Below are 27777 nucleotides of genomic sequence, written 5' to 3' on the forward strand. Positions count from 1 at the left end.
TCCCCTCAGACACACAGCACTTGGAAGACTCAAATTAGATGCTTGCTTTGTAAAGTTTATTGACAACTGTTTGGTCCCAACACACAAAACAGCACTTGAACCACAAAAAAAGTGTTCAAAAAAAGTAGACAGTTAAGAAAAACATCTCTTCCCCCAAGCCCGATCCAAAACAAACAGTGCAAGATGGGAAAGGGGGTTATGGTGATAACTTTTTGTCTTTTTTCTTTAAACAGATATATCTAATCTGGTACATCTTTCCACCCAGAAAGAATTTCTTTGTCTTAATTCTCATACATCATTTCGTCACATCATTTAATTAAGCCTCTGGATAAAAAAATAGATAGCAATCAGACTGGCCATTGTGGAGTACATCACGGACACAACGAGCTCACGCTGTTATTTCTTTTCTTTTCTTCCAACAGTGACGGTTAGTTACACACACGTCCCAGACTGGCTGGCGACTCCAGCGAACGGTTGGGTTTGACCACACTCCCATGACAGCGCGCACCCGCAGGCTCTTCTTTGACGGTTGCCCAAAGAAACTGCTCTGAGACTGTTCCTCATGACTTGTAATGGTACCTCTGACGTTTTTAAAGTCAATCCCGCCCTAGGTGAGCAAAACTAAAGTCCAAGAGTGCAAACTCAGCCTTAAGAAGTCTCAGAATAAGGCAACTGAGGTTCTCGACACCAACCTTCTCACACTGGTTAAAAGCTTCTTAAAAAAAAAAAATTGCACATCTGCATTTGACTTCCTGCCGTACTATGTCTGTAGGAGAAATGCCTTCATTCGGAGAGGCTTCGCAGAGGGCCATACTGCTTGCAAGCTTTTCCAGGGTTGTTCCATCTCGACTGGGGGCCATGTGTGGAGAACTGGGAATCACTGGCTTCATCTTAAAGATTTTGGGGAACAAAAACCCGACTTGTAAAAATCTCTCTGGAGCCCTTGTTTTGTGGCATTTTATCAAAATGCTGGCTATGAAATCAGAGCCCATTTTCTGGCTTTCTAGAAATTACAAAATATAAACATTTCCCCCAAAAGAAACCATCTCAGTAGTGGAAGACCTTATGCCAACAGGTTCTTTCTGCTCTATGAATGAATCCGCCTTTTTGCCCAACAAATACAACCCATTGTAAATGTCAGGTTTCTCCAAGAGGGGTGAGAGACCACCTGTCACCGGATGCCTCCGCCACCTCGAGGCGAAGGTCATTCCACAGGGCAGTGCTCCCTCAAAGGCTGGCTTTTCCCAAATGCCAACATCAGACACCACAAAAAAACCAAACATGCTTCCAACAGCGAGAAGTAACAGTAAAAGCAGACACTATTAAAAGACACTGAGCACCCCCCGCCCACACACACACACTCACACATAAAGCTTCCCAGCTACCAAAACCAGGTTTAAAATTACAAATATAAGGTTAAGATGATCAACCTTGGCCTTCACACGTAGAGATTGAATTTCTGTCTCTTCCTAGTGGAAAGAGTATCGATATCACTCCTGTTAAAGCACCTCGCCCCTCAGCTCTGATTTGTAATTTATGCATTTCATGCATATTTTAGAAAATCAGACTCTCTTCCCAACACTGCCGCTCGACACACAATACTGTGTGCTGGAATTCAAATGCTGACTTTAAATTCATGACACCAAGACCATCTCCTTTTCCTTAACCTAATCCATATCACACTGGAACATAAATAAAAGGGAAGCTTAAAACATCCTCAACTTTCTAGAAAGCTCCTACATGGCACCCCGAAGTGGAAACAGTGTTGAAAAAAATTTGTGATGAAGCCACATTTGTCAACTACAGACATAGTTCAATAAAACAAACAAGGCACGCTTACAAGTCACATGGAAGCCAGGAAGCTTCATATCCAGCCCGAAAATACATTCTCCCCGCCTCGCCTGCCCTTCTGATTCCGTATGGGAACGCGCAGGGCCGCGGAGCAGGCTCTGCGGTATCACACACCATGCACTTGATTCGTACTGTCTGGAAACACCAGTAAGCAAAGGCTGAGAGGCTATCTTATGCTACATGTAAGATTCTACCACGGATGTGGCTTTAATGGCAATAAAACCACTCCCTTCTAGGTGAGGTCTCACTGCTTTCTCCTTATGGAACACCATTACATTTCAGAATAATTAAGAAAAATTTGGTAAGCTGTATTAAGGATTCCTTAACAGATGCCAGGAGGTTTTTGGGGTTTTTGTTGTTGTTGTTTTTTTGGTTTGTTTTTTCCAAATAATTAGAGGAGGAGAAAAAGAAAGAAACACTTCAGCTCTAAAGCTGTGTTCAATGTAAAAGAAACCAAACATTATGGGATACATCTGAAGATGAACTGGCTTCTAGGGGGTTTGCATTCAAACAGAAAAGGCTGTGTTTTTCGAACCCACTTTTGTGTGCAGAATCAGACAGTGTTTCCCCATCCTAATTCTATGTTCAAAACGCGAGTCAAAGCTTGGTTATAGGTGCAAAGGAAAAATTGGCTGCCAATTTTACTCTATTTTTGGGTTGCTTTTTGGCTGGGCTTTCCACGGGGTCCTTGCTGGGCAGTGACTCTGAGGTTTCTGAGGAGGGGCAGGGAGGCACTGGGACAGCTGCTGAGATGCCAGAGAAGCTGGAGTCCGAGGCTGGGCTGTTGTTCTTTACTGGTACTGGAATTTCAATTTTCTCTTCTTGGTTTAAAATCATAATTTCTGTAAACACCAAAAAGCAAACAAATTCAGTTCTAGGACCTGCAAGACGTGTGGGGTTTTTAGTTTCTCCCTCGTATCATCTCAAAAAATATTTTTAAAAATCACCCACCAAACATCACGCCCATGCTACAATTTACATATCAGCTATGTGGCCAACACGTCACGTGAGTCAGATATTTATAAATAAATGGCGCCTCAGCTCTCTCTCCCTGGGATTACAGTTTTAGGAAGCTTCACTTTGGGCTATAACTCAACAGGCAACGGTGCAGAAGCATTTTTTCCCCAGTTTGGATTCTCTGCCCATTCACTGTGTCAGGTCGTTAAAGACCCATGAGCCTCATGGGACCTAACAACTTTCCCACGAGGAGGGGCCTCAGTGTCAGGAAGCCCCATCGCGTTCCGCTGACGGAGGGCTGTGTCCTGCGTGGATCTAAGGCGGACAGAGACAGGGAGAGAAGTGCACAGAGGCAGTGAAACACAGCCATTTTTCCTGCAGTGTTTACAGGCTGCTCTTTCTCTGGCTGAGCCCCGAGTACTGGGCCTGCTGCAGGTGAAATGCACCAAAGCCGCAACCCCATGGGCGCACTGCTATCCGTCTCGCGCCGGCTCCCGCCGTGCCTCCCAGAGGGGCACACTCCTGCTTCTGTCACACGTTACTCTTCCAGTGGCAGGTTTCCCTACCTCCTGCTCTCCCGATAAACAGCCTCAGTTCTTTCACTGGGCAACACGAGGCTGTCCCTGGCTTCCCCCTGGCAACAGTAAGTGGAGTGGAGAAGAACCCATTATGGCAGACGAAGGCGACAGAGAAGGTGCCTCGATAGAGCAGATGGGCCACCTCTCCGGAGGTCAGGTGATACAGCAAGACAAGGGGCCTGGGGTTCAAATCTCAGCTCGGCAACTTCCAGTCCGGCAGCCTGGGGCCAGCGTGGTCGCTGGTGGCAGGCCAAGCTGTGCCCTCCATCGCCCGCCCTGCAGGGCTGCGGTGAGATGAGGTGTGAGTGTGCCTGGGAGCCCAAGTGCGGGGCCGGCACCAGGCGGTGCTCGCCACAGCCAGCTTCGCGTCCCTCCTCAGCTCCCTGTGCAGGGCCTGGAGCTCAAGTCACAGATGGCCCTCCCTCCCCTGCTCATACCCCTCACGAGGCCCCGACCTGGAGCCATCATTCACCTCTAGGCCGGACCAGAGCTGCCATGCGTGCACGTGGGGTACCGGGTGTGCTCACGAGCTGCTGCACCTTTATGCAGGCAGGCAACACAAGCCCGGGAAGCCCTCCACACACGCCTCTGTGGGCTTCACGGCCCAGCTGAGTCATCCCTCCAGACCTGCCGTTGTTCCCGGGCTGGAGGCTCCCCAAGCCACCCCGGGCTGTGAACCCAGCTTTGCAGGAAAACTGACCGGAAGAGTGTGTCCTGAATAATCGGCGCAGGTATACTTGTGCCTGAAAATATAGTTTCTCCCCACCTCCGTCAAACTTTTCCCTTACCGGCATCGTGCTTTGATTTTTTAACCCGGAGAGAAAACCCCCGCAACCACAGTGCATCCTACCAGAAGGCTCTTGAGGGTGTTCCTCAAACTGAATGAGATCAGCAGATTGGAGGATGACAGGATCTGGTCTCAGCTGAGGGGAGGGCAGGCACGAAGGGACGGGTGCACACAGAAGGTCCACAGGGGAGTCGTTGGTCAGGCGGAGAAGCTCCTGCTCTATCTGGTGGGGCCCTAGACAGAGAAGGCAGGCCGGCTTGACTCAGGACAGCAGTCTATCACAAGTCTGTGCCTGAGGCTTTCTGTCTCAGCCTTCAAGATGAAAAAGGCCAGGAAGTACTCAAGAACTCAAGGTTAACAACAACAACAACAACAACAAAAAAGCCATTAACAGAAAGGTCTGGATCACTCTTTGGTAAATGAAATGCCACAAGCCAGGATCTCCTGATTTGTGTTCTCAGGAACAGCAATGCCCCAAGGGGCAGAAGCCAAAAAAAAAAAAAGTTTCCACAATCAGCATCCAAAGAGGGGAAATAAGTCCTTGGAAGGGGTATAAAGTAGTTAAAATGAGTAAAAGCTCTGAATCCTAAGACAGGGGCCCCAGTTCTATCACTCCCTCACTAAGTGATCCTGGTTAAGCTCTTCAACCTCCTGGAACTTGGGTCCCTCATTCGGAGACGGGAGGTAACTTCCCTGCAGGCTGTGCTGACAGCTGAGGGCGGGAGCTCCATTCCCACGCTTTATAAAACGTGAAATGTGTCCTCCACATACAGGCCACAGTAACACTTCCAATTAGTGATTAGAGAGTCATACAAAGATAAAAGTCTCATATGCAGCAATGGATTCAAAAGTTTTTCAATAAAGTTACAAATTGCTACAGAGCTCAAATTATTCGATTTCTATCTACAAAGGAGGCTCCACATAAAATCTGAGTGGATCAATGTTGTTTTGCATATTATTTATGCATTATTACCAAGTCTCTCCCAGGGAGGCCCTGTGACAAAGACTCTCTCGATCCAACTTGAGCCTGGCCCTTTTGTGTCCTCTGCTCCACTAGGCCTTGACCTTGGCCTTCCGTGTCTGTCCGGTCCTTACCAAACCCAGTCTTAGGCATCTTGGGAAGTCAGTTCTTCGAGTACTCCCCACCTCTGCTCTCTGACCAAGGCCCTCATTCCTCCACCCCTGATGTCTCCCACTGGGTGATGTGCCCCCCACCTCACCCCTCGCTCTGCTCCTTGATGAAAACATCCCCGTTCATCCTTGTACTCAGAGTTGACTTCCATCTCCCTCCCTGTGTGCAGCAGAGTTGACCCTATTGCAATTGTCTTAAAATACTGCTTAACAAATGTCAGAAAAACTTTTTCCTCTGAAATCTGAACTGGGCTGACATATTGTCATTACAGGGGCGTCAACATCCTTCAAGAACCTGAACCAGGAACCATAAAATGCTACGAAATGCAGGTTCGTTTTTCTGTTACCAACCGAACACCAGACTGCTTTGGAGAATACATGAAGACGGCCCACTGTGGTCCTTGCCCCTGCCCACTCCCAGCCCACACCCCACCAGTTCTTCGAGAATTTCGCAAGCTTGGCTGTCTTGTGCCTTGCTTACCATCGCTGCCTGCTTCAAGTTCGAGTTCCACGGCTGTGCGAGATTCGGGCACTTCCGAGAAGCACTCTGTGGCCAAGGGCTGGTTTTCAGGATGGGTGGGGGCAAGCCCGAGTGAACTCAAACGACCTGGGGGACCAAGAGCAGCCGTCAGAAGGAAAAGTCAGTGAGAGAACCGGGATTTCTGAAGCAGGGAGGGGATGGGTGCTTACTTACTTTTCATGTCATTTTTTAACACTACAATTCTCTTATGACCATGTCCTTTTATCCAGACCACCTGCACACAAGACATACTACTGGTTAAGCAGTGGAAAAGGAGGGGAAATAAACCCTAAATCCAGGAAGAATGGGACCTGTTGCACTGACCTAAATATATTAGAAGTTAGAAACTAATGCCAAGGAAAATTTTTCTATACTTTCTTTAGCTTCTAAAGTAATAGAAGCTGGCAGAGACACGCCTCTTACAAGAAGACGTGTAGTCTAAAAATGGTGAGACTCAGCTTTAAAAATATTCTTTAGGGCTCTCAGAAAGACCATCTCCCCAACACAAGTTCTGGTCTGTTAAAGGAGACAGTTCTCACACAAGAGTCCTTCCTATTTTCTCCAGAAACTAAATATACCCTAAGAGAACTAATGGGGACCTTCCAGACCCCTCAAACTAAGCTCCTGGTCCTAATCCTGAAACAGAGTCCTCTCTTCAACTCCTCAGCCGAGCAAGAGTCTCCCCCACATGCGTCTGCACCGAGTCCCAATCTCAGCCTCCCTGGGTCCTTCACGGTCTCTTGCATTACTTTCAAGAGGGTTTGGTCTCGTTATCACTCTCACCTGGGCTCCGGCCATGGCAAGGGTCCTCACCAAGCTCCCTCCTCCCCTCCTGCTACTCTGGACACAGCAGTGACACTGGTGCTTTTCACACACAAACCTGAGGCTCCCCACTTCTCTCCTCCAGGTCCTTCTGCTCACCCGGAGGAGCAAGGCCCTCTTTAAGTGAGCTCTCACTGCACTGGTAGGTCCCTGCCTGGTTTTTAATGCCCTCAACGTTCCACACTACTTGTCACTGCTTTGCATCTGCTTATGCAATCTCCTCTGCCCAGACTGTCCCCTCTTCGTCACATGGTTCATGTCTATAAATCCCTGACATCTCGGCTCTGGAACAAACCTCGAGGCTGGGCATGGGCCCTGCCCGTGGCCCTCCTCAGGGTACCCATGGAGGGCTGCGCTGACCACACCGCCTCGTCACCTGCCAGGTGTCCTGACTGTCCATCACCTGACACCTTTCTGAGGAAGGGGCTGCAACTTACTCACCTGGCATATACAGATTTAATAAAGGCTTGCACAATCAAGCAGAAATGCTAGAATCATTCCTTTAATGCCAACAGTACGTTTTTCAAAATGCCTGCCATTTCATTAGCCTGGCAGCATTTCATGACTGTGTTCAGGAGAGTGAGCCTGGGGCTCTCCAGGAAGATACTCTCCAAGAACCTCCGAGAATACCCACCTGAGGGATTGCTCCCAAGAGCTCTTCCACACTACTGTAGCCATAGGTCTTGGGTTGCAGTGTTTCTCCGACATACTTGGTATAGGCCATGGAAAACTCATGGAGAAAAAGCTGCTGGTAGTGGTAAGTATGAAGTAAAGACCGCACGTTCTTGGCAAATAAATATAGGTTCGTGAGCCTCACACACTCCTCTGTCTTATCATTAGTGAAAACCTGGTTCAAGAGAAAAACGTAGCATTAGAGACTTCCAGAGTGGGATGCCTGGGTGGTTCAGCTGGTTAAGTGTCTGCCTTCGGCTTGGGTCATGATCCCAGGGTCCTGGGATCAAGCCCCATGTCTGGCTCCCTGCTCAGCGGGGAGCCTGCTTCTCCCTCTGCCTCTGCGCCCCCCGGCTTGTGCGCACGCACTCGCTAACAAAATCTTTTTTTTTTTTTTTAAAGATTTTATTTATTTAATTGAGAGAGAGAATGAGATAGAGAGCATGAGAGGGGGGAGGGTCAGAGAGAGAGGCAGACTCCCTGCTCAGCGGGAAGCCTGCTTCTCCCTCTTCCACTCCCCCTGCTTGTGTTCCGTCTCTCGCTGTCTCTGTCAAATAAATAAATAAAATCTAAAAAAAAAAAACAAAAAACTTCCAGTGACTAGCCTTGCCCCCCCGCCCCGCCCCCTCCAGGGAGTCTGGGCCTTCAGCTGAGAGTGAAAATGCGCCAAGTCAACTTGAAAATGGGCACTAAGCTTGGGAGGAGGGGGCTCTCATTCAAGGATCTCCTCCCACAGAAAGTGCTACCTTAGAGCAAACTTCAATTCTATCTGTGCATCTAAGATGGCAGAGGTCTGGGGAAATAGCGTTGTCAGAAAGGAAGGGAACTGACCGATATGGGGTCTCAAACAAAAGGAGGCAGTGAGGCGGGGAGACAAATCCCCAGAGTGAGAGGACTGCATCAGACAGCAGGGACTGAGGCCAATGAACCCCCTTGCCCAAAGTGGGGATCCAAGGAACTCTGTGCTGCAGGATGACCACATTAGTCTTCTTTAAGGGAAGAAACCCCGAAGTTCTTCTGTCCTCAAGTAAACAAATTTCTTTACCATAAACCTTTCCAGTCTTTAATGTGCACTGACAATCTCCAACGGAAGGGATATTTCCCAACCCAAGCTGGCCATGGAAAGCCTTTTGTCTTGGATCATCCATTTACGCTACCTAAAACCACTGTTCACCTTAAAGATAATTAACAGAGCTCTGAAAATGTTGGATGTGATATTGTGAGGACAAACCAGAGCTGGACAGTAGTTAGTGGGAAAAATAGTTTTTATTCAAGAACTACTGCAGAACCATGAGAGACGATGGACTCTGAAAAACAAACTGAGGGTTCTAGAGGGGAGGGGGGTGGGAGGATGGGTTAGCCTGGTGATGGGTATTGAGGAGGGCACATTCTGCATGGAGCACTGGGTGTTATGCACAAACAATGAATCATGGAACACTACATCTAAAACTAATGATATAATGTATGGGGATTAACATAAGAATAAAAAATTAAAAAAAAAAAAAAGGAACTACTGCAATAAAAGGAAAGAACCTCAGTGCAGAATTGGGATCCATTCTGAATACAACGAAGAAAAGTGAAGATTTATAGCTAAGGAGGGAGGGGGTATTTGTGGATGGAAAATTACCAAGACATCCAAGGTTGCAGTCTAGTGTAGAAGGCGGCTCCCAAGAGCCTGGCCCGAGTTTGGCCAAGGAGAGAACTTCTGTCAGTATCTCTGAATTATTTATCAATCACATGGTTATATGGTAACAATGGGATAGCACTCTTTTTCCACCTTGCTGGACTTTACTGGTTAATACCCTATTTAGAATCATTGTCTTTTGGGGGACTGTATTAGTTAGGTTTTTGGTGTTAAAGTTGCTTTGGCTTCATAAAATCAAGTGGTGAGGTTTTTTGTTTTTGTTGTCTTTTTGTTTTGTTTTTAATATGACCTAGAATGGTTTTTAGGAAGTTGGGAATAATTCTTTTATTTTTAACTTTTTTTTTAAAAGATTTTATTTATTTATTCACGAGAGACAGAGAGAGAGAGAGAGGCAGAGGCAGAGGGAGAAGCAGGCTCCCCCTGGAGCAGGGAGCCCGACGCGGGACTCTATCCCAGGACCCTGGGATCATGACCCGAGCCGAAGGCAGACGCTTAACCGACTGAGCCACCTAGGTGTCCCTGGGAGTAATTCTTTAAAGCTAGTTAAAAATCCAACTGTTAACAACCTATCTGGTCCTGGTGTCTTTTTCACTGGTAAAATTTCAATGATCTTACAGCCTCTCTTGTGGTAACTGGTGTAATTTTTTTAAAAAGATTTTATTTATTTATTTGACAGAGAGAGCACAAGCAGGTGGAACGGCAGGCAGAGGGGGAGGGAGAAGCAGGCTCCCTGCTGAGCAAGGAGCTCGACGCGGGACTTGATCCCAGAACCCTGAGATCATGACCTAAGCCAAAGGCAGATGCTTAACTGACTGAGCCACAGGCACCCCAACTGGTCTAATTTTTAACTTCTTGGGTCAATTTTGATAACTTGGCCAGGGGAGGGGGGCTTATTTACTATCTGTAATATTCTCCTATGATTCTTTTCATCTTAAGTGCTATTCTTAAAAGAGTACTCGGGTCGCCAGCCTTCCTTTCTGACCAGTGTCTGACTGATGATAGCCCCCCTCCCTGCCCCCACACCATCCATCTTGTCAGAAAGCGCTAACGGTAGCAAACTGCAGCCTGGTGTAGCATGAAAACACCCCAGCTCAGGACTCAGGAGGCCGCGGCTTCCCTCTTAGCTGGGCACTCATTTGGGCAAGGTGCCTGCAACCCTGCTCTGACTCGGTTTGTTCAAGTACAAAATGACGGACTGGTCCCTTCCCGCTCTACGCCCTCTAACCCAGACCGTCAGGTGCCCAGGAACAGTCCAGCAGATCTCAGTAAGATGGCTCTACAGAACCGTTAGCACTCGTACCTCCACTAAGTAGGGCAGACTCTTCAGAAGTTCAGTCAAGGTCATGAATCCATATTCACAGGGGTTGAGGGGAGCACTGTGGGTAGTTTCATAATGTCTCTTGAGCTCATCGACAGAAAGGTGGGAGGCTCCTTCCCAAGACATCAGCAACACCAGCAGCTGGGCAGTGAGGGCACGCAGGGACTTGCGGTTGATCAGCTGAATCTGTTTGCCCGACTCCATGTCAGCAATCTGGGGGAACAAGAGTCCCAGAGTTTCCCAGCTCAAGAGTGGCACACTGGGCCATGGCCACCTGACTCAGCTACTATCCTTTGGGCTAGGGAGACCAATAGAGGGAAAACCTCTACTTCCTTCTCTTACCCGTAAGTGAGTGCGTGAGTTTGTTTTTGGCTGCCGTGGGACACCAGAGTGGGAGCTGTACCCTCCCTTTCTGCTGGTCCACAATCAGACAGCCATCGATACCAGCCCTCTCTTAGGGCACTCATTCCACTCCCCTATGGAAGGAGGGAAGACTGGCCGGCCGACATCCAGGGGCCCAAGACCCTGAACTGAAGGTTTCTGCACTCAAGGCGGGAGTTTGGACTGCAGGTGACGGTCCACAGGGCTGCTCTGCAGACTGACTCACCCCACCTTTGTGTCCCAGAGTAGACTGAAGGCCCACTCTGACTAAAGGCACCCGCACTCCTCTAGTCCATCATCACTAGCCAGCAAGTGGGCATTTTCCTATTTGACTACATGTCTCTCCCTCGCTTCTCGAGGAGATACAGGGTTGGAGTGATGAAGTGCACTGGAAGGGGGACCTTCTGGAAAAGACAAAGGTTAGCAATGGGAGACCAAAGAGCATGTGAAGAAACAGGCACGTGCTAACCAAGAGCTGCAGGCCTTGGGCAGAGGTACAAGTCTGTGAACCGAGCCGCCACCGGACTTAAAACAGGCAGAGCTTCAGTATGCGCGTGCTTAGGTGCTGGTACGCAAACCAAGTTTACTGTTACAGAACTGCCCTGTCTGGTTTCCCAGCCAAGACCACAGGTCTCAGTGCCTCAGTAAGGGCTGGGTAATCACAGGCTCGTACTCCCTGGGGCTCTGGGTCCTCAGAGGCAGAGAGGTGAGTAGCACTTGAGAAACGATCACAATCCCAGTGTGTCCCTGGTTTGGACGCTCACCCAGAGCCAAGACAGGAGGTTAGTGCATAGGCCCCCCACCCCACTTATCATGGTTACAGATTTGTGGAGATTTCGAGGACAGATTTCCTCTGCAGACGCAGGGTTTAATCAATCAACAGATTCAAGCCTAGGGGAATCCGGGCCATATTCTCAGATGCCCAGACCATTGCTACAACTCCAGCCTTTCAAGGAGAAAAAAATAAAAGCCTGCTCTTTTGATGCTTAGAGACAGCTCCTGATTCTGAACCCACGCTATATGACCCAACCAACTGGGGAGCTTACAAAAAATGCCAACGCTCAGAGCGCACTGGGGCTGATTACATCAGAATCTCGGAGGCAGGGGTGAAGTCCGGGCATCGGCATTTCCCAGAGGCTCCTGGGAGAGGCTGCAGCAGGCAGGGCAGCACACCAGAGCCCCTCCGATCCCTCCCCATGCTGACTGCTGACGCTCCAACTCCCCACTCACCCACCCTCGCTCATCAAAATCTCTGGTCACGGCTTAGACCTGCAATCCACTGGAGCCCACCACTGCCTTCACACGCTGGGTGACTGAGCATCCAGGGGGCCTATCCCACCCGCGGCCTTTCCGTTCCTCACCCACTCCATCTCCAGGCACATCCTCTCCTACTCGATTCCACTGCAGACCCCCGTTCCCAGGTCACACTTGTGATTACCGGCTACCGCCCACTTCCCATGTAGCTCATGCAAACCTCCCACGCAGGCCGCACGTGAAAGGAAGCCTGGGGGCAGACGCTGGGGTGGGAGACCGGAAAGAGCTTCCAACGATCGGCTCTTCTTAACCCCTTCTCCAGCTTCACCTGCATGGACTCCCATGTCCTCCCAATTCAAGTCCTCTCCCTTCTTCACACGTTCCTCTTTCATCCACCTTGGCGCTGATGGGCCATTAATTCATCGCCTTTCTGGTCATATTCTGGAAGCTCCCTTGTCCCTGTGTCTTTTCTTTGCACCATCTGGCAAACTCCCACCTTCAGCCCAACTGTCTGCTTCCCCTGCGCCTGCACCAAAGCAGCCCTGTGCCACTGAGCGTCCCCACGGTAGTGCCACGGGCCCTGCCATCCCCCTGCGGAGCTCCCCCTACTCCTAGCACCCCTGCCTGAGGTCCCAGCGGGTCCCACGCACCACGGTGGCCACTTCAATTGTGAATCCTGTCTCTTTCAGGTGCCTCCCTCCTCTTCCCAGGGAGGAACATCAAACTTACTGCCTCCACCCTCCACTCCCTCCCTTTGGTCACAGAACGAATATCAGGGCTGTGCCTCCTTCTGCTGAACGCCGATTCCCAGGCCTGCCTCCTCAGGACCCCCACCCTGCCACCCCGTCTCACCTTTGGGTATTTATCTTCTCTTCCCCTGTGGCTCTCACACATGCTCAAGTCTCTCCACTGGGAGCAAAGCAGCCGCCAGAAAGCGCACTGGTCCACTCCGTCCCGCGGTCTCCCCTCACCATGCTCTCTCCTCCCTCACAAGCACACAAGCCGAAAAGCTGTCTGCATGACCGGTCACCATTGTCATGTCCCACTCCTCCTGCCTCAACCCACTCCGTGTGCCTTTCTTTGGTCCCCACACACTGATGCTGACGCAGTCTTGGCCAGCAACCCTAAGCGCCCTCCAACTTAGCTAGGCCTGCAGGTCACGCTAGTCCCTGCCTCACCCGTCCTCCCAGCAGGCGGCACCGGGAGTGCGCCACACTCCTAGTGTCCTTCCTGCTCTCCGGCAGCTCCTTCTCGGTCTCCTGTGGAGGTTCTTCTCCCTTTAACCAGACAGTACATAACTGGATTCCTTCCAGATCTGTAACTGGGGCTGCCCCCACTAGGTACATTTTCCCTTTCACTTCTCCCTCCTTATAGTGAGTTTTCTTGGTCCCGTGCAGGAGGCAGCTTGAAACGGTCCAGCTGCTCTACCTGGGACGGGGAGGGTCAGCTCAGCCTAGGGCAGGATGAGGAAGTTAGCCTCCCCGACTTCCTGTTAACAGCAACAAAGACAGCTGTGAGCCTAGCCTGCTCCTGAATCTACTCAAGTCTGTCAGAATCTGGGAGGGGCAAGAGATCTGTGATTACAGTCTCCCCACAACTTCAGAGACCACAGTCCGCTTAGATGGATACTCCTGAGAAGAAACACCCTCGGATAAAACAGAGACCTCATCGGCTCAAAGGGACGTTACTTTGGCAAGGCCTCTAAGAAACACACAAGGGCAAGTGCAGAACTCTTACCTGCCAAACCAGAGTCAGCTCCTGCTACCTAGTAACGTATTAATGGCATATGAAGCACGTGCAGTGAAGCGGTGACTAGTGCCAGGGGTGAACGAGGAAATGCTAAGCACAGGTAAACACCCCGGGGAAGATGCTGCCGCCATGTTTTCATCCATGAAAGTAAAAATCTGCTCACCTTTACCACATGGCAGAGTTTCTGTGTTAAAGCCGAAATTGAACTGACATCGTAGTCTTGGAGACGAAATGTGTAACCAAAAGTTTTAGCATATTCCGTAAGCAGATCTGTCATCATAAGGCAGTTATCTTTTTGGGACCGAAGGAGTTTGACAAACTGGGCAGCCAAAGCTTTGAATCGTTCCACCTCTGTCAAAGTGAGGATCTTTTCTTCTCCACATTCCAATACCTTGGAAAACACACAGGAGGAGGAAGGCGAGAGTGAACAAGTTGGGATTATTCATGGAATTCAGCAGCATATAAACATATACACTTAGTAACTAGGAAGCACTCTGCTGTTCTTTCATGGATATAAAGCTTCAGTTTTGCAAGATTTTAATACTACTGAAATGCACACTTAAAAAAGGGTTAACCAGGTAATGTGTATTTTATCACACATGAGAAAAATTTTAAAAGCACTTTAAGGATCAAAAATAGTAATGCTAATAAAATTAACAACAGAAATCTGGTTCAACTTCACAGTGGCTTAACAGCTAAGCATTCGAATCACCTCATATACTCATCCCCACTGCCAACCTAAGAGATTTGAAAAGTATGGCGCTAATGGAAGAATATTCCATTTAAGAAATCGAACTATTTAATTTTTTTTTTCAATAATTACCCTAAAACAAATTTGAAGGATGATTTCTTTCTTTACTGAAGGAAAAAAACCCCCACACTTACCTAAAAACACTAACGAGCCAACAACCTAGCTTCTCTGATCAAAATGTTTAAGGTTTTCCTCCTATTTCCTAACTCACTACTTCCCAGGAAAAATAGACCTGGAAAAGAAAAAGTTCCCCCCCCTATATTGTTCAGAAAAATATAACTGGAATCTCTTCACTCACTTGTAAAATATCAGGTATGGCTTCAAAAAGTTCAAGTAGTTTGGTGAACCCGTAGTATGCGAGTTTGCACTGCCGGCCAAAGTGGTGGTGGTAGGAAGGGATAAATTTGTTAAAGGGCATCCGGAAGTGCGGCTGGTGCCGTAGCAAATCAACAACATCCTTGGAGAACTGCTTTGTCCTTTCTATTTCATCCTGGGTACGCTCTTACAAAAGAAAAAATAAAAAAATAAATCACAGACTTCTTCCCTTCATTTGGATTGCTGGATTAGTCCTATGCACAGATGACAAGAAATAACCACCTTTGCCTTCCAAACACCCACAACCTAAAACAAACAGGTTCATGTTCTCTCTGTGCAGAATGGTTTTCAAACTCTCTTGAGGGCACACCACCAGGAAGCTAGGAGACTATTATGGTATACTGTGAAAGACACATACACACCCATGTCATTTGGCCCTGCAAGCTGGACGTATTTTCTCTAGCTCCCCGTCCCCCACCCCTATCCCATATATATGAGCATGACACATATCCAGCTCTCTGTACTTGAAAAAGTAACCTAGACATTATTTCTATAAAACTGCATTTCTGGGGCGCCTGGGTGGCTCAGCCGGTTAAGCGTCTGCCTTCGGCTCAGATCATGATCCCAGGGTACTGGGATCGAGCCCCGCATCGGGCTCCCTGCTCTGTGGGGAGCCTGCTTCTCCCTCTCCCACTCCCCCTGCTCGTGTTCCCTCTCTCGCTGCGTCTCTCTCTGTCAAATAAATAAATAAAATCTTTAAAAAAAAAAACAAAACAAAAACCTGCATTTCTGAATAGCCACATGCTTTTTGTGTCTTCTTCTGATCTTCAGTTAAAATTGCTAGCAGAAGAGAGTACAGGCAACAAAAGTTTAACAGAAATACAGGGGAGAAAAAGCTTCAACTTTAATTTTTGTTTCTATTAATTTTTAAATGAAAATCGGAAAACACATTACTCCAAAAGCTTTGGAGTATTATGATTTCATGAACGTCAGCGTTCTGCAGGAACACAAGTTAAGAAGCACTGATTAATGATACTGGGAGAACAGGACAGTAGGTAGATGTAATTTTACCTATCTCAGCTCCCAGACCTCAACCGGAATGACCGAAATGTGAAAGATAAAACAAAACATTTGCGGGCACCTGGGTGGCTCAGTTGGTTAAGTGACTGCCTTCGGCTCAGGTCATGATCCTGGAGTCCCAGGATCGAGTCCCGCATCGGGCTCCCTGCTCGGCAGGGAGTCTGCTTCTCCCTCTGACCCTCCCCCCTCTCATGCTCTCTCTCTCAAATAAATAAAATCTTTAAAAAAAAAAAAATTTGCTTGGATCTTCTTCCTTCTCAAGAATGCACAGTCAAGTAGCTCAGTTAAAGAGAAGAGACAAGCAACAGCCATGGTAACTGACTCTCAGCTGGATAATTATGGTGACAACAGTCACAGACAGGCTGAAGAAGGCATTTCAAGAAAGTGCTGCTTATGCCCTTCTTCTCCCTACAGTGAATCCTAAAAAACCAGTTTGCTTTTCTTGTTGGCAAGTCGCTGCAGCTGCTCTGAAGAACCTCAGATCCACTGCACAGCGATAGTTCTCACAATGCACTTTCCATGGCATCTTCAGGAACCATGGAGGTGGCGGAAAGGACACAGGAGTCCATGTTAATAAGGTAAACACTGAGATACGCAACTGTCTTCCAGCATATTTAAGTCAACATACCTCTCTTGGGGATACAAATCACCATTTCATTATCTTGTTGGGACAAGCAGATGGTTGTGTCTGGTATCTCTGACACGATATCGATCAACTCACAAACACCGTATTCGGTGACATCCCAGTCTTTTGAGAAACACCTAGAATTTAACCAGGAAAATGGGTGAAGAATGAGAAATGTCCCTTGCTAAATTAACTTTTAAGTCTTCCTTAAAAATGCTAAGTAGAAAACATTAGATAATGATTTTAAATTTGTGGGGAAAAAAAGTGTTTTGAAATATTTGCTTTCCTTTTTTTCCCCCTTCTCATCAACTCACCAATGATAAGCCTGTGAGAACTCCCTTACAATGACCTGTTTGCTGGCTTGGGATTTGAGAAGTTTTAGTAAATCCTGAGTAAAGCGCTTCACCTGGGCCCTGTGGGTAAGGGTCAACAAACGTTTGGAGCCCATTCCGAGAATCTGCAAATCAAACACTTCGATTATTTATACTTGTCAGACCTTGGCACGTACTGACTCTCTGGCTGATGGCATTCTCTCTCTCTCCTGTTACTGCTCTCAGAGAACAAGTCCTTTTATACATGGTATCTGCATTTTCAAACGCATGAAGATCAACGGAACGTAGATGGTCAAAATGAACAACTGCTCAAGTGCCTGGGACCCCCACCCCCTTTTTGTTTGCCCTTTATATCCCTTCTCAAATAGTCCTGAGTATAGAAATAAAAAGCATATTATTAATCTGGGCAACTAATTTTGTCTACAAAAGACAGCTAAGGTGTTCCAGGCCATTTTGTAAGTGGGAAGCTGTTTTATAGGTAAGAAGCTATAGAACACTCTAAATTAATAGGGCAAAGACTCCTTAGGAACCAATGCTAGGCCCCAGCTCAGGAGCTGGTCTTTAACTCATTGATGAGAGCTAAGCCTGTGTTCATGGCAGCTCCTCTGTAAGAGTGAACAATCCTGGAGAGGCCTGGGCTAGGAAGAGGAAGGTGAGTCTACAGAGATTAGAAGGAAAATACTCCTCAGTGCTCTAAGGGGTTCCTTCTTTATGTTTAAACTCACAGTTTTCTAGAAAAACTGAGACGCAACCTTGAATGAGGTTACCAGCTATCCTGTTTCCTGGAAGGAGCCAAAGCCACGGAGGAACATTCCCGTCCTTAAACAAGTAATCCTTAAGCTTTCCTTACCTGCAATACATGAGGCACGGCTTCCAATAATTCTATCAGCTTGGAATATCCATAGTCTGATACCCGACACTGCTTTGCAAAGTGGTGGTGGTAGGACGGGATGAAGTTACTAATGGGGATGACACAGGACGGTTGGCTCCTCAGCAGGTCAATCACTTCCCTGCTGAACTGGATCAGCTGGGGGTTGCCCACAGGACTTTTAGAACGCAGAAGCCAAGGGTCTAGACGGGGGAGAAAAACGGAACATGCCTAAGATAGGATTTCACCCCTAAAAGAAAGTTAACTAACGTCACCCTCCCTCGCCTGAGCTCAACCATGACCAAGGAGATGAGACCAAAGGGCTGCTTTACTTCTCAGTGTCTATACTCAGGTCCCATATAATCTACAGGCTAGCCCAACTTCTTTATGGGCTGGCAGATGCTTTACTACTACTTCTCAAAGTCCTGTAGTCAAAGTAAAGCATACTTCAGCAGTGTTAAAGCAGAAGTGATATTACACAGGACGTTTGCAGCTTATAAACTGGTTGTATTTCAAAGATTCATTTGTAACTTGGTCCCATGGAACATACTTTCCCACAGAAACAAAGTTATAGATGGGCAGCAAGCAGGTAGCCCAAAAAAGCCTAACAAACCCGTAGGGAAGCTGAAAACATTGCTCAGGGAACCATGGAAAGCAGTAACATAAAACTAGCTGATATAAAACTAAGAAAGAGGTTCTTGCATTTATCTTGAACGTCCATGTAATCAAGAAAAAGTTTTAATTATGAAAGTATAATCGGATGGAAACCTTTCTACAAGACTGGCAGGCTAACGAGAAAGGAGAAAGAGCACAAGTATATGGGAGCCTGTGTGGCCTAGGACTGAGGGGAAGGGCAGGAGAAAGTGGTACGCAGCTCTGATACAAACATTTTTCCTTCCCTGGTAATCCTTACCTTTCTTCCCATAGCGGGAGGAGCAAAGGAGGAAGTGTTTGGGGTCAAAGAGAAGGACATACCCATAGGAAGGCAACAATTTTCAGTGCTGTTCACAGGTGGCGGGGTTAGACACCTGCAGCCCAGGGGAGGCCCAGAACTCAGAAACTCACCCAAAGCTAGGTTTACATTGCCTGGTCCTTTACACTGGGAGCTAAATCTGTTTTCATATTTATCAAAGTCAGAAACGTTGACCAAAATGAATTTCAAAGGTAAAACTGCCATTTAGAGGTATTTCTTTCAAATATGTGAAACGATTTTTAAAAGGCCAGTCAACTGATAAGCCAAAAAGCTTCACGAAATTAGGTAGGGCTAAAGAGATTGTAACTGTGAAATGTGGGTTTTAAATTTTTTTACAGAATTTATGCTGGTCCTTGCAAAAAGTCTGGTTCTGACAGATCTTCAGCACTTTAGAGAGTAGTTTCAGTTTTTAAAAGATCAAAGGAGACATTCACGGTGCTTTGCGCTTGGCAAACAGTGCTGCCGTACAACATAAAAGCCAGCAGGCTCCTCTCACAGTAGCCAGTGGCTCAGAAAAACCGAAAGCCTGACTCCTACCCGTGTTGGGAGGCGGGGGCTTGTTGTGAATCCATTTGACCACTTTGACGCCATTCTGTGCAGTGGCAATGTTGACACCTGGAACACAGGTGATGAGGTGTTCCAAGGGAACACCCCCTTGAGTCTCCTGCACTACTTCCAGTTCACCAAACTCAGCAGCGTAACAATCTGGAAAGCTGAAGTGGGGGAAAAGAAGGCTAATCAAAATAATGGAAAAGCAAAGCCCCTGCTAAACAGAAATCTTTAATAAATTCATAAACCATTTCTCCTTAAATCCTCAGGATCTGGGTTTGAACGTGAAAATTCAGGTCCCAGGGAGGGGGGAGGCCATCACTGCGGCATTGACCTCTTTGATGCATTCTGAGGATACCAGAAATACCTGGACAATGTTCCAGCAGAGGGTGTGAGAAACAAGGCAACTGGGTTCCAAGCCAGTTATTTACCTGCTTAAGGTATCAATGGCTTTAGGGCAAACTTTGTCCCATGCTGGCCCCTATATTAAGTGTACCGCGTGGCCCACGGGATGATTACATGGCCTTCTGAAGACCACCTCTCTCTCAAGCTTTACAGTCTACTGCTTGAGGTTCTGTACACCCTTGCAGCATGCATGCATACGTCTAGCACAGCGTTTACACTAATCTCATCTCTGTGGGGAAGAAACGTTCCTATTCGTTGCTTACATTTCTAAAAATCAGCACACACACAAATTTTTTTCCCATTTCAGATATACTTTGCACGGTGCTAAAAATGTTAGGATGAAGCATTCTATAATACTCGCTTGGGAAGAGGTGTGGGCAGAGGGCAGACTTTCTAGAAAGAGGAGAACCAAGGCATCATATCTCAATGGCTTTGACATGTTCACCTTAATAAAGGCACAGTGCCCTCGTGAGTCTGCAGAAGACTATGAACCTGGGGCGCAAATGTCTTCAACGAGAGAATCACAAAAGGAATCTTATAGGAGTCTGGATCAAATTCATGCTCACTACAGAAAAGAGAACACAACAGTTAGCTGACTTTTCTCCGTGGTCTAAAACATTTGCAAGGTAACTGTAACAGATATTCCATCACCTTATACAAAAGGATGATTTCTAAAGGGAAATGAGTGTTATACCTGAAGTCCTTATTGGAACAATGCTGTCTGCAGACAGGCTCATGATATTCTAACTCTTCAAATATAATTGGGCTGCAATTCGTCGAGGAGCCATCATGTGACTGGGAAGACCCCAAGGGGCTCTGCCGGGCCTGACTGCTCGGTAGAAGACACACCAGTCTGCCATTCCCTTGTTCACGGATTGCGACCGTGTCTGTTAATTTATATAAATCCGACACATTCAACTTGTGTCCAAACCTAAAAGCGAGGAAAAGGAGAGACAGGCTGATTTAGAATGTTTTTCTTTGATTATACAGCAATGCCTATGTATCTGATGAAATAAAGGGCTATTGCCAAGAATGGTTCCTCTGTCTCTTCAAAAGTAAAACTGGAATAATTCTACTATAAATTCATTCACTACCAAACCAGTAATGCTTGGCACTTCTTTGAGTCACCTCTGGCTCACTGCCCATTAGTCACTATGTCATTTGGTACTTATTCCTCGAACCCTGCAGTTTCTGTAAATGACCTCACCTAATTTTCTGAGATGGAAAGCTATCTGATAATGACCTCTTTCAACCTGGCTCCCCCAAGCTGGAAATCCCTCTGTATTACCTACCCCTCACCATGTCTGCTCTCCTCCCTCAGAAGAGGTGTACTTCTTCCCAGCTACTCCCTCACCTCATCTATGCCTCAACCTCATGACCCACACTCCCCGAGGCTCAACTCCTCAATCATCCCGCCGACGCAGGTCTTTCACACTTGGAGCTTAAAGCCACAAGGGGTGCCTGGGTGGCTCAGTAGGTTGAGTGTCTGCCTTTAGCTCAGGTCGTGATCCTGGGCTCCCTGCTTAGTGGGGAGCCTGCTTCTCCCTCTCCCTCTGCCTGCCGCTCCCCCTGCTCGTGCTCTCTCTCTCAAAAAAGAAAAGAAAAGAAAAGAAAAAAAAAGGCACAGGGTCAGAAGGCAGACATGTTTGAGTTCACATCCTAACTCAACCTGTGTGGCCTTAGTCACCTTCTAGAACCAATCCAGGCCTCAGCTTTCCCAAATGCAAAATGAGAATATAATACCTACCTCACAGGGTTGATATGAGGATTAAATGTTATGTCTGGAAAAAGCCTGGCACACATTAAGCGCACATTCAACATTAGCCGTTCCAGTGGTTTCTTCCCAGGGCCCTACACTGATGCTCACACGTCCCCCTGACCAAACGCAGTCTCACGCCCTCGCCCTCACTCATGCTGTCTGCCCCTGCACACATACACCCCTGGTGCTCTCACTCAGTCCTGTAACCTCGTCGTGACTCTAATGGAAACGCTGCTTTCTCGGGAGCTGCTCTGCCATTTCACCGTCCAGTCTGTCAGCCTGTTCCCCCCAGGATTTTATCCACAGGACTCTGTAGGGATGGCTCTCAAGTCACCAGCAGCCTCCTCCTCCCTGCCAAATCTTGCACCATCCCCACACGTCCTGATGTCACCCTCACCTCTGGGTTCTCTCCCACTTCCCGTCCCTGGTGGCATTTCATCCAGTTCTGCCTTTCTCTGGGTTCCCTCTCCCTCCCTATCTGCTCCCCTGTCTTTCATGATCCCCTTTAGGAAAATAACTGCCACAACTCTGTATCTCAAGTGTCCAAAACCAAGGTCAAAAATTCACTGTACCTCCCAAACATGCTTTATTTCTCCATTTCTGGTTTAACCATACAACCATCCTCCCAGTCATCTGGGGCAAAAAAACTCAGAATCAAAATGACCTCTACTGTTTACCCTGCCGGCTGCATAAAACTAGTCACCAAGTCCTGTCTCACTGACGACTCAAACTTGGGTGTTCCAACAGCATCTGCCCAGGCCAGGGGACTGGTGTGGCACTGTCCCTCCACTATCTCCCTCCCTGCCCTGTCCATTCCATCGCAGATGGAACCATCACCAGAAAAATCTTCCTGAAGCGTGGTTCCCGCCACCACACCTCCCCTCTCCCTCCTCGACTCAGGGATCCCACGGTTCACAGAGTAATAGTCCCAATCCTTGTTCCTTCTATCCTCGTAGCAGTTTCTCCTCCCTGCTCCTCCTTTAGGACAGTTTTCTTGGTTCTATAATGATCTGTGAGTGTTTTCTCTTCCCTTCTAGACATAAGCTCCTCAGGGACAAGGGTTGTGTCCTCTCAGCTCTGTGTTCCACACAGAACCTGACACTTTCATTCCACTGATACTTGCTGAGCACCTACTAAGCCCTGGGCACTGAAGAGACTGTCCTAAGTCCTTGTTGTCCTGGGGCTTACAGTCTAGAAGGTGCTCAAAAATGTTCACTCAATGAAGAACAAAACTCATCGATCAATTGGAAAAAAAATGAAAGTACAGCTTTAGGGACTGAGGTCTCAATTTAGTAAAAATGGAAGTTGTTATGTTAAAATCGAAATCTGGTTCTGAATCTGCATACCATTGCTTTTATGTCTTTTCCTCCACAAGGCTGGAAATTCCTTAAGACTAGCTACGACAGCTTTATGCCAGTCACTAATCAATACAGGAATTGTGGAAGCTGCTGATCAGTATTGACTGGATCAATGAGGAAAAAAAATAAACCTAACTTACTTTTTTTCATAGAGATCTGTAAATTTAAAAAGAGGCAGACAGCAGGCAGGAGCATCCTGAAGAATAGACATTGTTTCTGAACTGTAAAACAAAATGGCACTCAATCAGAGAACAGATGTTGTTGGACATCAACAGATGATTTCCAAGTTGTATTTAAAAAACTGAGCTCATAAAATTAACACAAAGTACAGCTGACTCTTGAACATGTGTTTGAACTTCACGAATCTGTGTACATGTGGATTTCTTTTGATCGAGGCAGTACAGTTCTGTAAATGTATGTTCTCTTCCTTATGATTTTAGTAACATTTTCTTCCTTCTTACTTTTTTGTAAAAATACAGTATATAACACATGTAACATACAAAACAGGGATTAATCCATTGTTTATATGAGTAGTAAGGCTTCTGGTGAACAGTAATTCAATTAATAGTTAAGATTTTGGGAGCCAAAAGTTATGTGCAGATTGCTGACTGCATGGGGAGGGGGTCGACACCTCTAACCCCTATGTTATTCAATGGTCCGTGCAACATAAATTTACCAGTTTCTGATATGTCAAAATTAATTTTCTGGAAAAACTTAAAGAAATTACTTTAGGGACAAGGTGATTAAAGAATATAAAGTCAAGACACCCTGGGATTTTTACCAAACTCAAGCATAGGGCTTCTCACACCTGTGTCTCAGAAGAACACTGACTACTCTATGAGACAAACACCTTGTTAACTCAGAGCAAAAAGCAGAACAGCTTGAATGTCTCCTGCCACGTTGTGGTTCATGTGGTTCATGAATTCCACATGGGTGTGGAGTTCCCATAGTTGAGGATACGAAACTGAATATATCATTCCAACTATGGTTTTAAAAAAACAAAAAGGCAGCCAAAAACACTCAGAGGGAAAACAAAAGGCAAACTGTTGAGTGACTGGCTTTGAGCCACAGGATTATGGATTTCTCCCCCTCTTCTTTCATGTTTCTGACCTTTCTGAAGTTTCTTCAATGAGTATTACTTTTATCCTAGGGGATAAAAACCATAATTTAAAATAATGGTGAAGTACATGTCACAGAAAAAGACCTCTGAGAATTCAAACAGATTTTTAGGAGTGAGTTCTGTTTTACTAGTTTCCCCCAAAACAGGGAGAGCCGAAGAATCACCAAAGTGCATTAAGAATAAAATCATCACCAGATTCCTACAATTGACATAATCGTAATGCAGACTTACGGAGTGTCTATTTGATGTTAAGGATCTATCTGCACGTTGAGAGCTTGGAGCTTTGTAGATCTACCCTTTACAGACAAACCTACCTTCTCCTAAGATTTGGAGGTAGTATTTCAGACTTTCCAGGCTTATAAACTTTTATCATAGAGGGCTATTTTTAGAACCTGTTCTGGATATGTGGTGTATTATTTTACTCCTAACTGCCTGCCAAGTTTAAGCTGTACCTCCCCTTTGAGGAATGACTTGAACAAGAGTCGAATTATTCTAACTAGCTTATTGCTAACTTCTAACTTATTTGTAAGCTCTACCAATTAAGAGTAAGCACTATTGCATATGTAATCGTCTAAGAGGGTTGGGAGAGTGATCAAATCTATTTTCTTATATCCAAAGTTATTTCTGGGCCAAAATGTTATTTCCTGAAATAAATGGTTTGTTTTTACCTCAGTAAAGAGAGTGATTTATTAGCAGCTCCTGTGGCAAGTGAGACCAGGATCTTCTTGCTGCCAATTTTGTATCTGTGGAGGCTATTCACCGCACTGATTGCTTCTTGTAAGTTCTCCATCTGAACAACAGCCTTGAGCTGATAATCTGTATGGGGGCTGAGCTCAACACTCTTCACCTACAGCAGTAAAAAGGAAAATGGAATGCTAGGTCTACCCAGAACCCTGTCATCTTAAAACTGAAGGTGAATCATTAGGGAACACGTTTGCAGACTTCCGTGATTCTGTGAGGGAACTTGTCCGAACTCTACACTTCTGCCAAGCAAAACCTAAGTGAACTAGAACTGGGTGACCTTCAGGAATATGAAACTGGCCCGGCCTGCCTGCATGCTCTGGCACACACAGCACTCCCATGTAGGCTCAGGAGCCAATACATGTGAGGAGTCTTTGGGGTCTTCTCTGGACCCTGCAAACACCTGGGGGCATAGCCATTTTAATAATCTGGAAAAGGTGCACTTCTAGCAAATAGCACCTAAAAACTGCATCAATACAGTAAGATGTTAACAAAAATAGCCAACATTACTTTAGAATCCTATTTCTGTATTTTAGCAGCCAGAGCTAAATAAAATCCATCTGCGTTTTATTTCCCAAAGTGCCACTTATTTCCCTGCCCATGACCATAAGTGCTTCTCCACTAGGTCTCTTGCTCTCTGGGGCTTTGTCCTAAAAACTGGATGTACAGTATCACCATGAGCAGACCAAAGGAAAAAGGATGGAGTTCAAACTCATTCAGTAATCCTTATATCCTGGCTGTGGTTGTGTGTGTTGAATGACATTCTCTTGAGTTGGAGTGCTAGCAAAGGGTAAAAGAAAGGCAGGAACAAGAGAGAAAAGGTTACCTTGCCGTGCCTAGAAAACGCTTCCTGCATGAGCTGCTGCAGCTCCTTCCGGGATAATCTGTAGTCGATGTTGCTGATCTGGATGTCAGCACCATTTGCAAATGGGTCTGGGCTGTCGGCACCAATGCTTGGATTTGCAATGTTGAAAGCAAGCGGCGATGCTCTGTTTAAAAGGTTTGGAGACATACTCCTGCTTAAGACATACATGTTAAATTATTTTTAAAAACTATGATTCTATTTATTTAGTTTGTATCATTTAGGCTTTGCTCAAAGCTATATATAGAAACAACTTTCCACAATACAACCAAACTAAATATTTGGTTTTCAAATGTATATTTATTTTAAATATACACGGATTTAGATTTATTGTCAAAGTACTACCTGTTGATCCCTATTAACAACCAGTACATGATTTAATATCAAATATTCTTTCACTGGATTATTTAAAACTAAAGACAAAAATTATAGGTGGGCCTAATGAATTAATTTTCCACTTTGGGTATTTATTCTTGGTTAATTAGCCTGTGATATTCATGTAAGTCATTTAACCTCTCCCTGGCTCTGAAAATGCTAGATATTCTTGCTCATGTGTTATAGTCTTTCTCCAGATCAGGAAAACTTTCACGCGAATTTTAAAATGTAACTTTACAGATCTAAAGTCACTTTCTGGAGCGAGTCTTCACCAACTCAGCAAAAAAAATACAATGCTTGAAAGAGTTCACGTGATGCAACGTGGCCTTATGCTTCCTGTCCTCCAGGCCCCCAGAAGTACTCAGTATGAATTTGGAGAACTTAGGTAAGTGTTACTTAGGTAATTACAGTGGTTTACAGAGACCCTTGCTTTTCAAACAGCTCCTGGTAATTACCCTAGGAATAAGAATAACCAATGCGTGTCCAGTTTGGGCTGTTTCCACAACATGACGAAGTGAGGAGGACTCAAGTAAGGACTTGTTAATGTGCCTCCCATCCAGGCCAGGGACTCCTAGACAAGTTTCTCCGACCTCTGCCTACCCAGATTCCCACGTGCAGGAGGGAGAAATGGTGAGAAGCACTGCCCCCAAATGCTAGCTAAGATTAACCGAGGAAAAGGGAGGCTGGAGGAGGAGGGGTGGAAGACTCATCGTTTACTTTATGTACCCCTGTATTGCTTGCATTCTTTTAAACAGATGTTATTTCGTAATCCCTCCTATTGCAGGTAACTACCCCCATGACCAAAAAGCTAGACTCACCGAGAAGACCATGACTGTGCGGTGAGCAGAGGACTGACTTGCCTTGATGCGATCAACTTGCTAAAAGCCGATGGGTAACTCACTTGGAACGGGGTCTCCTCTTTATCTTTTTTCTCTATGGGAGAACTGGTGACACTTCGGGCACAAAGGTTCTCTTTTCTAATGGAGAGAAAAAGTGACGGGGAAGGGTCACTGGATTTCCTTCACATTAGACAATCATCTGTGAGAAAGAGTAATCGAACCTACTTCGGATTGGTTTTGTAAGCAGACTCTGCTGTCCCCGAGTTTTTAGGTGCAGGCGCTGCAGCACTCAAGCTTCTATGAAGAGGTGCCGCCAGCCTCGGGTTACCTTGCTGGGAGTCACTGTTTCTAGGCCCAGTCTTCGACTCCATGCGGCACAGCTCCTTAAAAGAGATAAGCGCGGCGGAGGTGAAAACGTAAGTACCCAATGTGTCTTAAAGCCTGTCCAGGAAACATGGAACTCTGAGTATGGTCAAAAATGGAAATAAAAAAGGACATGCCAAAAGCAAGCGGGCATATCAAACACAGACACAAAGAAACCAAACCTACCATAAACTTCAGAAAGCAAGAGGTATCAAAGTTACCTGTAAACTTTTAACATTTGTGTTTTTTGTAGTAGATCCAGAATTTGCCTGCGACCCTTTTCCAGGCGTGGCTTTGGCACTGGAAGATTGTTCACTTGTATCTTTGATGAGGCACAATTTTGGATTCTTAAGTTTTTTGGGAGACTTCGCTTTATCGGCAATTGCACTGGAACTCTTTGTCTCACAGAGTTCTCTAGTTTTTGGAGTAAATGACACAATGATCCTATTACCAAAGACATCTTCATTTTCCATTCGCTTCTGAGCCCGTTCCGCACTATCTTGGTTTATGAAGCGGAGAATCGCACTGCAGCCTGTGATACTCAGCACTTTCCCACCACAATTATCAGACAGGCGCCTGAGCCTGTTGCTGATGCTCTTGCCATCTTTATTTGCTGGTAGGTTATAAACATAGAGCAGAGTGTGGCACTGCTGATACAGAGGAGAAGTGTTACAACAGGTTAACTCAGGGGCACACGTTCAATTACACAATTAGAACAAGGAGTGATCTCCAGACTGAAGCTAACAGCCTTAGCCTTGGAGGGGAGGTAACAATGATGTAGAGGGGAGAAGGTAAAC

General features: G+C 46.3%; 1 protein-coding gene across 2 annotated transcripts in view; it reads right to left on the minus strand.

The window, feature by feature from the left end:
• Nucleotides 1–22: 22 nt before the first annotated feature.
• Nucleotides 23–27777, minus strand: part of MARF1 (meiosis regulator and mRNA stability factor 1) — a 39812-nt gene continuing 12057 nt past the window's right edge. Inside the window, exons 7-26 of one of the 2 annotated variants that reach the window (XM_044915629.1) lie at nucleotides 27202–27627; nucleotides 26843–27000; nucleotides 26597–26755; nucleotides 25368–25530; nucleotides 24469–24647; nucleotides 22821–22901; nucleotides 20258–20494; nucleotides 20009–20128; nucleotides 19147–19322; nucleotides 17619–17839; nucleotides 16751–16893; nucleotides 16440–16573; nucleotides 14715–14917; nucleotides 13829–14056; nucleotides 10264–10494; nucleotides 7281–7493; nucleotides 5999–6059; nucleotides 5786–5911; nucleotides 4237–4407; nucleotides 23–2693 (exon numbers count right to left, since the gene is read on the minus strand). In XM_044915629.1, coding sequence (XP_044771564.1) covers nucleotides 2449–2693; nucleotides 4237–4407; nucleotides 5786–5911; nucleotides 5999–6059; nucleotides 7281–7493; nucleotides 10264–10494; nucleotides 13829–14056; nucleotides 14715–14917; nucleotides 16440–16573; nucleotides 16751–16893; nucleotides 17619–17839; nucleotides 19147–19322; nucleotides 20009–20128; nucleotides 20258–20494; nucleotides 22821–22901; nucleotides 24469–24647; nucleotides 25368–25530; nucleotides 26597–26755; nucleotides 26843–27000; nucleotides 27202–27627 — 3675 coding nt within the window. In that variant the 3' untranslated portion in view covers nucleotides 23–2448. Of the gene's footprint in view, nucleotides 2694–4236; nucleotides 4408–5785; nucleotides 5912–5998; nucleotides 6060–7280; nucleotides 7494–10263; nucleotides 10495–13828; nucleotides 14057–14714; nucleotides 14918–16439; nucleotides 16574–16750; nucleotides 16894–17618; nucleotides 17840–19146; nucleotides 19323–20008; nucleotides 20129–20257; nucleotides 20495–22820; nucleotides 22902–24468; nucleotides 24648–25367; nucleotides 25558–26596; nucleotides 26756–26842; nucleotides 27001–27201; nucleotides 27631–27777 lie in introns of both variants that reach the window. The other variant, XM_044915628.1, reaches the window with a different exon arrangement.

Source organism: Neomonachus schauinslandi, chromosome 5 (assembly GCF_002201575.2).
Source record: "Neomonachus schauinslandi chromosome 5, ASM220157v2, whole genome shotgun sequence".
Taxonomy (NCBI): domain Eukaryota; kingdom Metazoa; phylum Chordata; class Mammalia; order Carnivora; family Phocidae; genus Neomonachus; species Neomonachus schauinslandi.